Raw genomic sequence first — 12601 nt, 5'->3', positions numbered from 1 at the left:
TACTTGCCATAGCCCTCTGTCTCATCCACATGTCAAGATATTTTAAGGCACTCCACACATACTTCATCCAAAGGGATTTTAACTTGATTACGGATTCTTCCAAAACACACATATAACCTTTTATTCTTTCTATGTTTTAGCTAAAAGTTTTAGCTCCTGCCTGCTATTGATGCTACTGTCAATTGTAACTGGAATATATGGCTACTGTCTTAAATTAAATTAGACTTAGGTAATTAATGTAGACTGCAAGTGGATTAGACCACTAGCATCTCTACAGCTGCCACATACAGGCAATTCAGTAAACCCTGGCGCAACACATTCTGTTGTGGTCCTCTGCATAAACAGAAAATACAGTTTTCTCCCCAAACTAACTACTATGAGAACACCATGCAGCATGAAGACAAGATAAATCTGCAATTCAAATCAAACCAAAAGCTATGTTTTCAATCAAATACTGTGAAATGTGGTATTTAGATAGGAGACTGAAATGCAACATTTAAATATAAGGCTGAAATAAGCATCATTTATGAAAAGAAATTCAACTTTCAGTAGTGAGTGAAAGCAGCCACAGGCTGCATCTTTTGCAATGCAGGAAAGCTTAAACTCAAGCAACCCCAAGCTGTTGAAACTGTCACCATATAAAAGGGGAAGCAGAGAAAGTAGAGCTGTATCTAAATCCGAGGATGCAAACCGCATGGAAGACACATAAGCAATACATAGAAGTAACTGTCCAGCAAAGACTTGGTTGTCTTTCTGCAGCATTCATTGACAAGTAATGATTTAAACTTCCAGTAAAACCTAGAAATCAGAAGCACATATAAATAGGAAATCTTAAGTATAAATGCTGAAGCTATTGCAATGGTGTGATCGCTTCTGCTTCATCGCACCTAATTGTGGCATCCATGGTTTGAGTCTATTGGTTAATGTTTCACTGAATAGCTACCAAAGCGATAAGTTTTGGACTACACTTCACAATGAAAGTTCCAAGGACAAGGCAACTTGAACAAATCCATGAACACTCCACTGAAGAAAGTTACAGCAGGCTTTTCAGTCTTAGTGAGAAAGGTCTAACAGGATCCAGCAACTGTACTTGAAGGAAGGCCAGTTGAAACTAGAAATATACCATAAGTTTAACATAGTTGTTAATTATTCCTTTTTAATTTTTATTTATTTTTACATAAATCCATCTCTGAATCAAATTTCAGAATATCCTGGGATCTCTATTACTCAGAGACAGGCTGATGGGAGAAATGGCTTGTTTTTCCTATCTATGAATATACACTTGTATTTTAAAATGCATCTAAATTTTAAAACAGTATTTTGATTCTCCTGTTGGCTTATATATTACCACCCTATTATCAGATTTAGGAATTTTTAAAAGGATTAAAGAAAAAAAAATCAATATATCCAAAATTTTCCAGTTTGGCTTCTGCATATGTGAACTTACAAAACACACAGCACTGAATATTTTGCAGCCAAGGCAAAGACGCCTCTAAAGAATAACAGCACTTAGAAATACTTCAGACCTTAAATTGAAGGTCTTTTATTTCTAAAAATTTGAGCCATCGCTGTATTTTGCTCTACAAACAGGACTGGGTAAAGATAAGCGCTATTCTTTCCTATCTTAAGACCGATTTAAGGCAGTAGTGCTTCTTTCCCAGTGATGTGATAGAACCATAGCACACTGCTTACCTGCTGTCAGGATTCTGTTCTGTTCTGGACTGCACTAGACACTATTCCTGCTGAATTCAAGGCTTGCTACAAACACTTTCTTTTACAAGTTGCACTCCCTTTCACCATGGCTCACGAATTCACCAAGAACTGGCTGTTTACATTTCATCTGCTAAAAATATGTGTGAATACTGACTGAACTGCCTTTAGCCAATATAACGTACTTTTAGATTGTCGAATCAGATATTAGAACTCATGAAACAGCACCTTCAGTAGAAGGGAGGTTATCAATTCAGGAGACAGTGACATCTGTGGATACTTTAGCTGTGTATGACTTACAGGGCAACTACTGAATGCCAGTGGATTCCTCAAAGGACAACTTGAGTTGTACTTACATACTCACCTACTCCATACTTACAAACAGTTGGTACTAACGTGACCTCTTTTGGCTCACATTACTATGAATATTTCCTGCAAATAAATTCGCTTTCATCCAAACAATATTCAACTTCCTCCAGCAGGTAAGTTTTTTCAGCCAGTTAGATGGAAATACTACAACCCAGCACCGTGTTTTGTATCTTGTTTAACTGAAGGTAGTATTTACATAACAATATAGTTTATGATTCTTACCTTTATCATGGCCTGCTACATTCAGTGATAGAGAAGTAGTTTCTACAGTTACAGGGGTGGAGTAAGTTTTGTATAAAGTAGTATTAATAATCTTACTCATGTTTTGGATACTTACCGCTTAAAATCAAAGAGAGGTATAGAAACCTGACCCAAATTTTCTGGGCCCTTTCTCTGCTTATTTGAGTCAGGAGAACTCCCGCTACTTTGATTTAGGATTCCAAACAAAGTCAGACATAAGATCGATTCCAAGGGCAGCTGTGAAATCTGGATGGGGAAAATTATTCTGTAAAATACAAGTATTAAAAGTCAGTCAGACGACAGTCAGTCAGTTACAGGCTTATCCATATAATCCAATGATGTTTCTTGCTTTCAAGAAGTTAATTAACATTGAAGAACAAGCATTACATTTCCATGCAATTATACTTCGCTTCACTTTATCTCCCATACCAATAGTTGCAAAGCCTGCCAAATTACACTTCTGCACTGTAGCCAGGTTTGGAACAGCCCTTTTTAATCTTTGTCTATTAAATCACATTCCTTCACAGAACCACACTGTCCAGCATAACCAGTCTTCCCACTCTACTCACTAGGAGGACACACACAATTCTATGTTAGCTGCCTCCTAATCTCTCAGATTTAGTCAGCTGACAATAGTTTCTCATCCAAATGGAAGAATCTATTAAGAACTATTGAAAGCTAAATTCAAATGGTACATAACCAGCATCCATAAAGAAAGCAGCTGAGGAGTATACACTTCACTGAACAATTCCAATTTAGATTTTTGTTTACACTTTTTATTGCTTTAAGTTTCATTTTCTTTAACTCACCAAAATATCATTCTAAAAGTTATCACAGCATATTACTAAGCCAGTTACACTATAAAACACCTCAACTATATTAAGCAGCTTATAGCAATCCAACACATCTTTCACTGTAATACACTAGTACTTGCTAGCAAAAGATGTGACAATTATCCCTTGCATCATCAGAAAAAAAAAAAAAAGGTAGTTGGACTACTCTCTGAAGGCAGGTATTCTAGAACCTAAACCTCTCATTCTTGGTGTGAAATAATTTGTCATTGAAGGCCCTAAGGAATACCCTGAAAGTCTATCTCTGACCTTTAAAAACCATCAGGAAAAGAGATATAGTGCAACATGGAGCTCCACTTATGACAGACTGCCTGATAACTATTAAGTTGAAAAGGAGTAAGCTCTGCATAGATAATATTTTTTCCCCTCTCAGTTATCACCTGTCGTCCTCTCCTTATTTCTTCTCTGCATGCCCTTCCCTCTTCCCCTGCCCCATAAAGAGAAATTGAAGTTTAGTAGCTCAAACTAGACATTCTCATGTGCTATGGACAGATACTCTTACACACTTATGCGTCTGCTCTCTTTACAGAAATAATCCTAAATTAGATGTTTAAATTCAGATACAAAGTTGTTACAACGCATTTGGAACAAAAACTGATTCAGCATTAAAGTTAGTAAAACTGAGTTGCTTTTCCTCTCCATTTACATAATCTGAGTACTGCTTATAAGCAAGCTTTATTCATTCTTCTTTGAGCAGCACAAGCTGTTCCCATTACAAGGGATGCCATGACCTTCCCTACTGCTTATAGTTGTATACTACAAACACATTAGCACAGGGCGCTTGTCCAGCATTTCCATTCCCACTTAAAACGAACAGTGAAATACCACAATCAGAAATATTTTCCAAATGGTAAGTTTCACACATTGTTCTTTCAATACTTCAAATGGAATCAGAAACAAGAGTTGTTTGAATGACTGTATTCAGCAGCTAGCTAGGTAGATACCAGCTAAACCAAAATATTTTAGTGAAGTTTTAACATGCTAAAGTCACTTACAGTTCATCCCATTTAATCCAGTAGAAGAAGTTCTTGTATGTGCCAACCTTCTTGGACTGAACAGGTTTAAACAGATCTTTTCCATTATGGGTCAGAGAACAAATCAAGTAGTATTTTTCATAACTGGACAAGAAAAAGAAAGCAAATTAAACAAACAAACAAACCAAAAATCTATAACAGGATGAATTTTACAATTAATAAAATACTCACTTTGATACCCAACCAGAAGAAATTCCATGCGCAGCAAATATTGTGAACTGGAGATGATCTGTGGCAGTCCATGCTTCCTTAGTACTCTTACTATCTTTTGGAGAAATTGTTGCAGAACTGCTACAGGAATTCATGTGGAGTTGCAGAAGGGCCTCAACAGCTCTTGTTAACCGGTCTATACCCACTTTCAGAAGGTTTTCAGGCTGCAGTGAACCTAAATTATAATTTATCTTTATTGCATATCTTCTTAAAACAGCCATCTCAAAGCAGTTTTTAAATAAAATTGAAGAACTTTACTCACCAGATGAGCTCATGCTAGTGTCATCACCACATTTCAAGGATACCTACACAGTAAAGTTAGAACAAATTTCAGTACCAAGAAACGTGTATTAATTTTCCATTACTCAAGTATCCTGTACAGAAATTATGAAACATCTGAACTAGGCCCATATTTAGGTTTGTGTAACACATCTTTTTACTCAAAGCTGCTCAAGAGTTAACTGACAGCATCACAATTCACATATCGTGCATCAACTGTGCACCAAGTTCAAAACTCATGTTTTGTTAAGCCACGACTATTTTGACATCTTTTATGAACTCTCAAGAGACACAGTATATTGCAGTATTGCTCAGGATGCTCTAACCTCTCTGAGCAGAGATAAAACTTGGTGAAGGCTGTTACAGATGAAAGTAGAAGCTATTAGCTCTATTACCCAGTAATTTAAATCCAAGCAGCTGTTTTGTTTGTGGTATTTGTTAAGGTATCTTTTGTAGGCAGAGTTACGATAAGTTTACTGAATAAAAAACATCAAACAACTGTGAAAACTGAACAGCAAGTACTGTCACTTCATACTATCTTCTGTGTTTGCTTCTCAGTCTACTAAACTGGAAGTCTAAACATGATACAGTATTACAGCAATGTCTAGTCTCAACAAGGACACTGTTGAAGACAAAAGGTGACAAACAAGTCATGGGAATTTGCTCCCTTCTAATAACGGAGGGTTTCATGCCAAATTCAATTTCTAATAAAGCTAAAACTCTTAATGACAACTAAGTTTGTGATTTAAAACAAAACTCAGTGAATTCCTAATACTGTCAAGAAAGTCCAACAGTTTGTCACAACTGCTGCTGAACAATGAAAGCTCTCCTCACACTTCTAGTGTATTAATTGAGCATCTTGTCAACGTTAAGTTTTAACTACAAAAAACTTCACACTTATAAAAAAAACACGCAGAAACTTAGCAGGGGGAATAAAAATCACATCATTTTCCCCTTTCAGATAAACTGCTGTACGTTTCCACCATACTTGTCAAGTAGTCCAAGTACGTTTGGATGACAGGATGCCAAGCTGTTGAAACAGCACTATATATGTAATTTTCTACCTGACAATCTACTGTTTTCTTTTACTTTTTGGCCACTTCTCCCAACCACAAAACTACTTTAAGAAAAATAAAAATGAAACAATACCTTACATAAGGTTTAGATGCAACTGGCTCCAATCTTTTAAACAATTTCGTTTCTGAAAGCAATCCTATATGCCTTCATACACATAGGCTAAATGGTAATGTTCATCACAAGATAATTGCAGAGTTTTACTTTTCAATAAGTACCTTTTTCAAATTCTGCTGGGATAGCATTATTTTTCAAAGTTCTTTTTACACTGTAATCTAATTATTTCTACAGCTTTCTCCTATTGAAAAGCAAACATTGAAGAAATATTTGATACGTTGTATTTCACTAAGTTTTCTTAATATGTCTCCTGCATTTTGCTGCAGGAATTTTAGTTCTTATGACAACTAAATTTATTTGGCCAGTGCATTTTGCAAGACTTCTGCTTAGTGTTACAAATATATCGTTGAACTGACAAAGCCAAAAGTGAATAGAACAGCACATGAATCGCCATTCTAATAAGGCAGAAGGACAACAGAAATAACATTACAAGACTACTTAGCTTTTTTATTCGCACGCTTCTCCATTTAATGACTGTTTTTGACAACGCTATTTGAGACAATTCTGCTCAAGTGAAGTGTTCATTGTAAGGCAGTTTCATCATCAAAATCTGAGCTATTTGAGAGATTTTTAAATTCTTGTCCATATGCTCAAGAACACGAATGGGAGCATGAACTGTTAGGGTTTTAAGATGCTACTGCTGTTCACATAAATACTGCACAGAAAATACAGGATGTGAATTCCTCCTTTAAGCATAACTGCATTGATTTTAGAATGCATGAGCTAGTTGTCAGTTTCCTTCAGTCAGATTTAGTAGCATCTACCGTGACAAGTCTGTAGTTACAGAACCAGAAAACAGTATTCTAAAACTTATTACTGAAAAACAAAAATCACTATTTAGAACAGAAAAGGATTCCAAGAACAAGTGATTAATGCATTAACAGCAGAGAGATGTTAAAATAAATAGAAAATTATCAGGTAAAATAAAAACAAAACCAAAAAACCGAACATAACTCTGACCAAACTGTTGCTGGTATCTGCAACTACCAAAAATTATGAAATAGTACTTATCAGTGTTAAAAAGTGCACCTCAGAATGCAATTTACAGTGTGAAAGTTTACCTCAGCATTTTTAGTCCTTGGAAGACGAACAGCCCTCTTCAGCTTATTAACCGATTCCGTTATTGCAGGAGTCTCTACACAATCCAATGTAGAACAGATTTTTCTGACAGTCTTAAGTATGTGTTGTACTGCTTTTTGCTGGTCCTAATAAGGAACGTATGAAAGAACAGATTGATTTGATCACAATTGTGAAACCCAGTATTGGTTAATTTTTCTTTTTTTTTTTTTTAGAATGAATTGCCAAGAAAGTGTCATTATGAGATGCTTATCTCAATTACATTAAGATGTGGTGTAACAATTTGATGAAACAAAAACCTCAATATAGAGAGCTTCCTTATAGCTCAGTTATAAGTTCCAAAAACACAGGAGTAGTACAGATTCTAGAATGGTGTCCCAGGAAACATTAGGAGGTTTCCAACAATTTTTCTATTAAGTGGTAGGCAGATAAGCATTTTCTAACGAGATATTAAGCTTGACTTCCCTCATGGCATAAAAAAAAAAGTGTAGTTCAAAAAAGGATATTCAATTAATGCAACAAAGGAACACTAATGAAGCAGTGTTTCAATTTCAACCCTCTTAAAACAAACATATATCTTCAAATTACACTTACACTGCAGAGTAGCTTCCATAATGGAACTTATCTTTTTTTACTTCACTTTAACATACTTTTGAAAAGAGTGTTGCAACTTTCGCCTTATGTATTAATTTAAATGGTTCTTCCAGATGAAGCAATTGCAAACTGTCATCTTGGAGATGGAAAGGAAGGGGCTTTGCCCTCCTAATGGGAATCTTTTTTGAAAGGAATAGATCAGCTTCTTATCAGAGAATAAAAATGCTGGTAGGCTCTTAAGACAGAGTTGAGATGCTCTAATATTCCCTTCCTTTTCTTCAAATAGAAAAAAGCCACTTAAACAAAACCCAAGAAACCTAGGATTATTTAGATTTAAATTAACACAAGCAAAGTCTTCATCCAGTTTTAAAGAACATATGTAGAAAATGAAAATATTTGCTTCAAAATAATTGTTTACTTTTTAAAGGCTTAACGTACAGGTTTCTTTCACAATCACTTATAAGCACTTATAACTAAATAAGAGGGATTAGTGCAATATCCTCTTGGTAAGATGTACACTGGTTCCCAACCCCCACCCCAAAGACACATTCTCATGACCTTCCTACGAATGGATAGCAAAGAAGCCATTAGAATGAAAAAGTTTTGGGATCAGGAGTTACCTGGCAACAATTAACTCTGTCCTGGTAAGAAAATAACCATAGAAGTCAGAAGACATTGTAAATATTTAAGCCATGCTTTCAAAGCTAACACTTTGAAGATAACAGGTGTTTTGGCACATAACAAGCAAAGTTTCCACTGCTATTTTCCTCACAGGCTCTCTAATTAATCTCAGTAAAAAAAGACAACAGCTAACTTTTAAAGTGTCCAACGATGTGAAATCAAAGGCTATAAACAAGTTATTTAGGGATTACTTTACCCTGTTTCACTTTGGCAAGCTTCAGCTACTGACTATGTACAGGAATGTTGCTATTTGGATGTAATCACCATCGCCTACAAGCTACATCTCCCATCCTCAAAAAGACTGTAGAAAGAGTAGAACATCAGCCTAAATTGAGATGTTTTGCATTCCTCACCTCAGCCTGTGAAACCACAGTTAAACAAGCTGAAGCAGCTGTAAGAACAAAGCAACAAAAACATCACCATATCAAGGAGCAGTAACATCTCACTCTTCTACAAAATGATTGTGTTCAAAATTACCCTTGAGAACATGGTGAATCACCATCAAGGGAATTAAATAACATTAAGGGAATATGTAAATAGTCAACATCAGCTTGTTCAGAGCTGCATTCCTGGAGAGGCATACCAACATATTGTAAATGAAAAGTATTGGAATTAAGTAATTCATTTCAAGACTGTTCTTATAGAAACTGTTTAAGAAACATAATCATCTAATGTTTAAGAATTTAAGTCTCCAAGTTACATTACTATGAGGAGTTAAACGAAGCCTCTCCTTTTAGCAACGAGTAAAGCAGGTTATCTTCAGCTAGCTTTTGCATTTGGGAAATTACTCCCAACTACTCCACATGCAAGCTGTTTTAAGCTACCTATCATGCACCGAAAGAGACAATGGTTTTGACAGTGTATTTTAATCAAATAGTGCAGAGTAAGATGTTATTATACTTTGTGTAAAACTTGCTTGCATGTTCCAAACATGCTTCGGTTATAGAATGCCTATATTAATTGTGCACAACTATAACTGTTCATTTTTGTGTAGATTTTTATCTGGTTGACAACAACTGACGTAGTCAGGGTTCAGGCCTTTTCCCTATTCCTCTAAATTAATGTCTTCCAGCATTTGAGGAAAAGGTTATTTTGCATCCCAGGACTTGGAAAACAACATTTCTAGTTGTGATTAGGTAAGAACTAGTTTGCAAGAAAAGCTAGGAAGAAGAAAAGCAATCTAGAAATCCATGATGCCAAATTTACTTTTGACAGCTTGTTCTATCCCTGTTTCCCCTGCAAGTCTTTCCCCCCCCGGCCCCCAACTATCTCATTAGTAAACCTTCTCATGCTGCTTTTCATTCAGCAATAATTTATGATGCCTTTACCTCATTTTTAAGAGCTATGGTAACTTCCTTGTGATACATATCAAGAAGCTCTTCAATAGAAGACCTGCAAGAAATAGTAATTATTGAACACAAGTGCAAGAACCTAACATAACCTTGGTCAGAAATTCAGGAGTGGGCTTGATTACTAAAATGACCATATAACATTACCTTATAATAGGTTCTCTGAAAGGCTTTTCTACTTTGTAGAGGTGTTTGGTTAAATGTATGGGTGTTCTGTCATCATCTTCCTGCAATAAAATATTAGATATTAAGTCCAGTTCTCACCTTTCTATAATTTGTAATATTGTTTTAGAAGTTTCATGACTAATACCTGTGGAGTAGAAGGGGAAAGATATAAGGTGATCTATTCAAAGGGGAAAAGAAGTAACTACTTAATAGCCTAAGAAACATGTACACATTGGGACAGGGGGAAGAGAGAAGAAACAGCAATCAAATGCCTAACTATGCAGATATCAAATACTCTTCACCTACTACTTTGATGGTCTGATACATATCTAATTAAACTCAAAACCTGTTCTCAGCTTTTATTTAACTCAGAAATTTGCTGCTTCTCTTTCAGGTCTCAAGTTTAGTCCAAATGCTTGCTTTTTACAGCTATAGTACTCAGTCTAGTAAGAGAGATTATCAATTTTTATATTAGTTGCCTTGCAAAAATTCAGTATGTATTTAATTTCCTCTTAGTATAAGAGAATACAATTCCAACACCAAGCAGACATGCTAATTTGTTAATCACACAAAAAGGTTACACCTCAGATCCATCAACTCTGATGCAAACCCCCCAACCTCTTGAAGATTTATGTTGCTGTTGCAGTTTAGGAGGTACTTACTGTCCGTGCCAGATCTCTGCATATTATACCGTGGGTCAAGAGCTGCAGTTTGATTTCTGTATCCCACTTCCGACAGTTCTGAATATATTCATGACTTCCTACACAGTGCTTACTGTTAAACAAAAGAAAGCTATAGCTACACCAAAAATATGCAGTGGTTTTCAAAAAAAAACCTCACATGGAATATTTAATGCAACCTGTTGGTTCAAAATAAGGAACTAGTGAATTAACCTCCACACACTTCTTGATGTAATTTTCACTTCCACAGAAGTTTTAGTATACTATTACAGACACCTATACTTTTGACAAAGCTCTTAACTACTGTGGCTAACAATGAAACCAAATATTCTAACCCAGAAAACTAACAGGGATTTGTAAACCAGCAGGTTTTTTTTTTTTGGGGGGGGGGGGATCAACCATAGATTATTTAAGATTATTAGAAGTTATCAATAGATTTCTTTTCCTGGTTGCTGGAATTTGAAGAGCAGCTGAAAACTGCAACATCCATCTACACAAATACTCTAGAAATCTGCAGCTGAAAAAACCTGTTTGTTCTAACCTGCCATTCGTTGTGTTGAACACAGATTTCTAGGAAGCTGTCGAGAACCTACTTTGCTGTATCCCAGAGCAACTCTAAAGACTTCTGATCTTTGTGCAAAGTGTGACTCTTCTACATTTAAGACTTCTGCTTTCGTGCATTTAATTGTTAAACATATACTTTCCAGTAACTGCGCCATGAGAAAGCATGAAGTTAAATTAAGTATTAACGAAAAAGAGTTTGCTTACTTCTGTAAAACTTCTTCTTGGCCACACACTTTCAGGATATAGCTGCCAATGTCCACTTCATTCAAGTCATCATGCACCCAGCAAAGTGCCTGCATTATTATAAGCTCAACAGGGGAACTCACTGTTTAAAGAAATTACATCTAAAAGTCAAATATAAATCTACAGCAAATGATATTAACCATTGTCCACTCACAAATTGTAGTTATTTAGTGAAATTTATTTTTATAGTTGTAAGGAGGACTCTTAAGCTTCTATAATCTCCTAAATTTCACAGCTTGAGATCTTCACTTTTTTCCCCACAGAGAAAGGCATCTTATAAAACCTGCCTGTAGCTTAAGAAATCGATAAATCCTTTTTAAATTAGGATACAGTGGAGTCACTTGACCAAAAGTATAAAACCAGTCTGCAGTCTGTTTTCCAGAAGTTTTTATACATGAATAGTCTTTTTTTTTTTTAGAAAGTTATAAATTTGCCTTATTTAGCAAGCACTTCAAATAGGTAAGTGATCCCAGAGCTGCTTAAATCTTAAAAATCATTATCTGAAGAGTTGGAAGTTCACTATCTGTTCTGCTTTTGAGGAAGTATCAGCTGTAGCAGAGGCAAATCCTACTGAAAGTCCTTTTTCCTTTCTATTTGTCTAGGGCAGTTTCTACATTGTACAGATCAGATCTCAGTAAGCGTCACCAAGCCTTTGTAAAAGGAACTCTTAACTCCCAGCACTTTCACATCAGGCTCCAAATGCTTTTTTGAAAACAGTCTCTCTCTTCTATCCAGCAACTACAGAGCAAAAGAAATAATCCCAGTCAAACCCAAAATCAATTTCCCCAGACCCACCAGCTGTCACTGACAAAAAATACACAGCTATGTTTTAACACCACAAACATTTTAAGTACAAAATGTTCTCTACACCTCCCTACAGAGTTTCTGATCATCTCCTTTAAATCATTTGCAAAACATGTCACTACGTGCCTCAAAAATTCTGTAAAACACACTGTATAAAAGAACTTATTTTTTCATCAGTACCTTCAGAGTGGGTTTTTTCCCCTCCTCCAGGGACCTTCCTAATTTTCCCCAAATATTTTTTTTTTGAAAAATAAAGAAATGTTACTACTCTGGTGGATACAGAAAAGTAATGCCACAATATTTTCCACGATATGATGCAAGTGCTTCATCTCATTAACAGATGACTAATTATTACAAGCATAGAGGTATTTGACAGCACATGAAGAATGAGTATGTGGATTTCAAGAACAAGGAATGATAAGAAGTATGAATTCAGAAACACTATTTAACTCATTAAGATTATTTAATTTATTATTAATCTAGAGTGAAACTGCTGTACTACCTTCGGCACAGAATATGGCGGTTGATAGAGAAAAAAGATGCAGTAACAGTTTATGGGC

General features: G+C 35.6%; 1 protein-coding gene across 3 annotated transcripts in view; it reads right to left on the bottom strand.

The window, feature by feature from the left end:
• Window positions 1-12601, bottom strand: part of PIK3C2A (phosphatidylinositol-4-phosphate 3-kinase catalytic subunit type 2 alpha) — a 53025-nt gene that overhangs the window by 17550 nt on the left and 22874 nt on the right. For all 3 annotated transcript variants that reach the window (XM_075755039.1, XM_075755037.1, XM_075755038.1), the window contains 9 exons: window positions 11199-11319; window positions 10413-10524; window positions 9733-9812; window positions 9565-9628; window positions 6946-7089; window positions 4677-4719; window positions 4376-4589; window positions 4166-4288; window positions 2417-2584 (listed from right to left, as the gene is read on the bottom strand). In XM_075755039.1, coding sequence (XP_075611154.1) covers window positions 2417-2584; window positions 4166-4288; window positions 4376-4589; window positions 4677-4719; window positions 6946-7089; window positions 9565-9628; window positions 9733-9812; window positions 10413-10524; window positions 11199-11319 — 1069 coding nt within the window. The remainder of the gene's footprint in view (window positions 1-2416; window positions 2585-4165; window positions 4289-4375; window positions 4590-4676; window positions 4720-6945; window positions 7090-9564; window positions 9629-9732; window positions 9813-10412; window positions 10525-11198; window positions 11320-12601) is intronic.

This window comes from Balearica regulorum, chromosome 5 (genome assembly GCF_011004875.1).
Source record: "Balearica regulorum gibbericeps isolate bBalReg1 chromosome 5, bBalReg1.pri, whole genome shotgun sequence".
NCBI classification, from domain to species: domain Eukaryota; kingdom Metazoa; phylum Chordata; class Aves; order Gruiformes; family Gruidae; genus Balearica; species Balearica regulorum.
The sequence above is the reverse complement of the archived record's forward strand: the minus strand, read 5'-3'. Positions and strand labels throughout refer to the sequence as shown.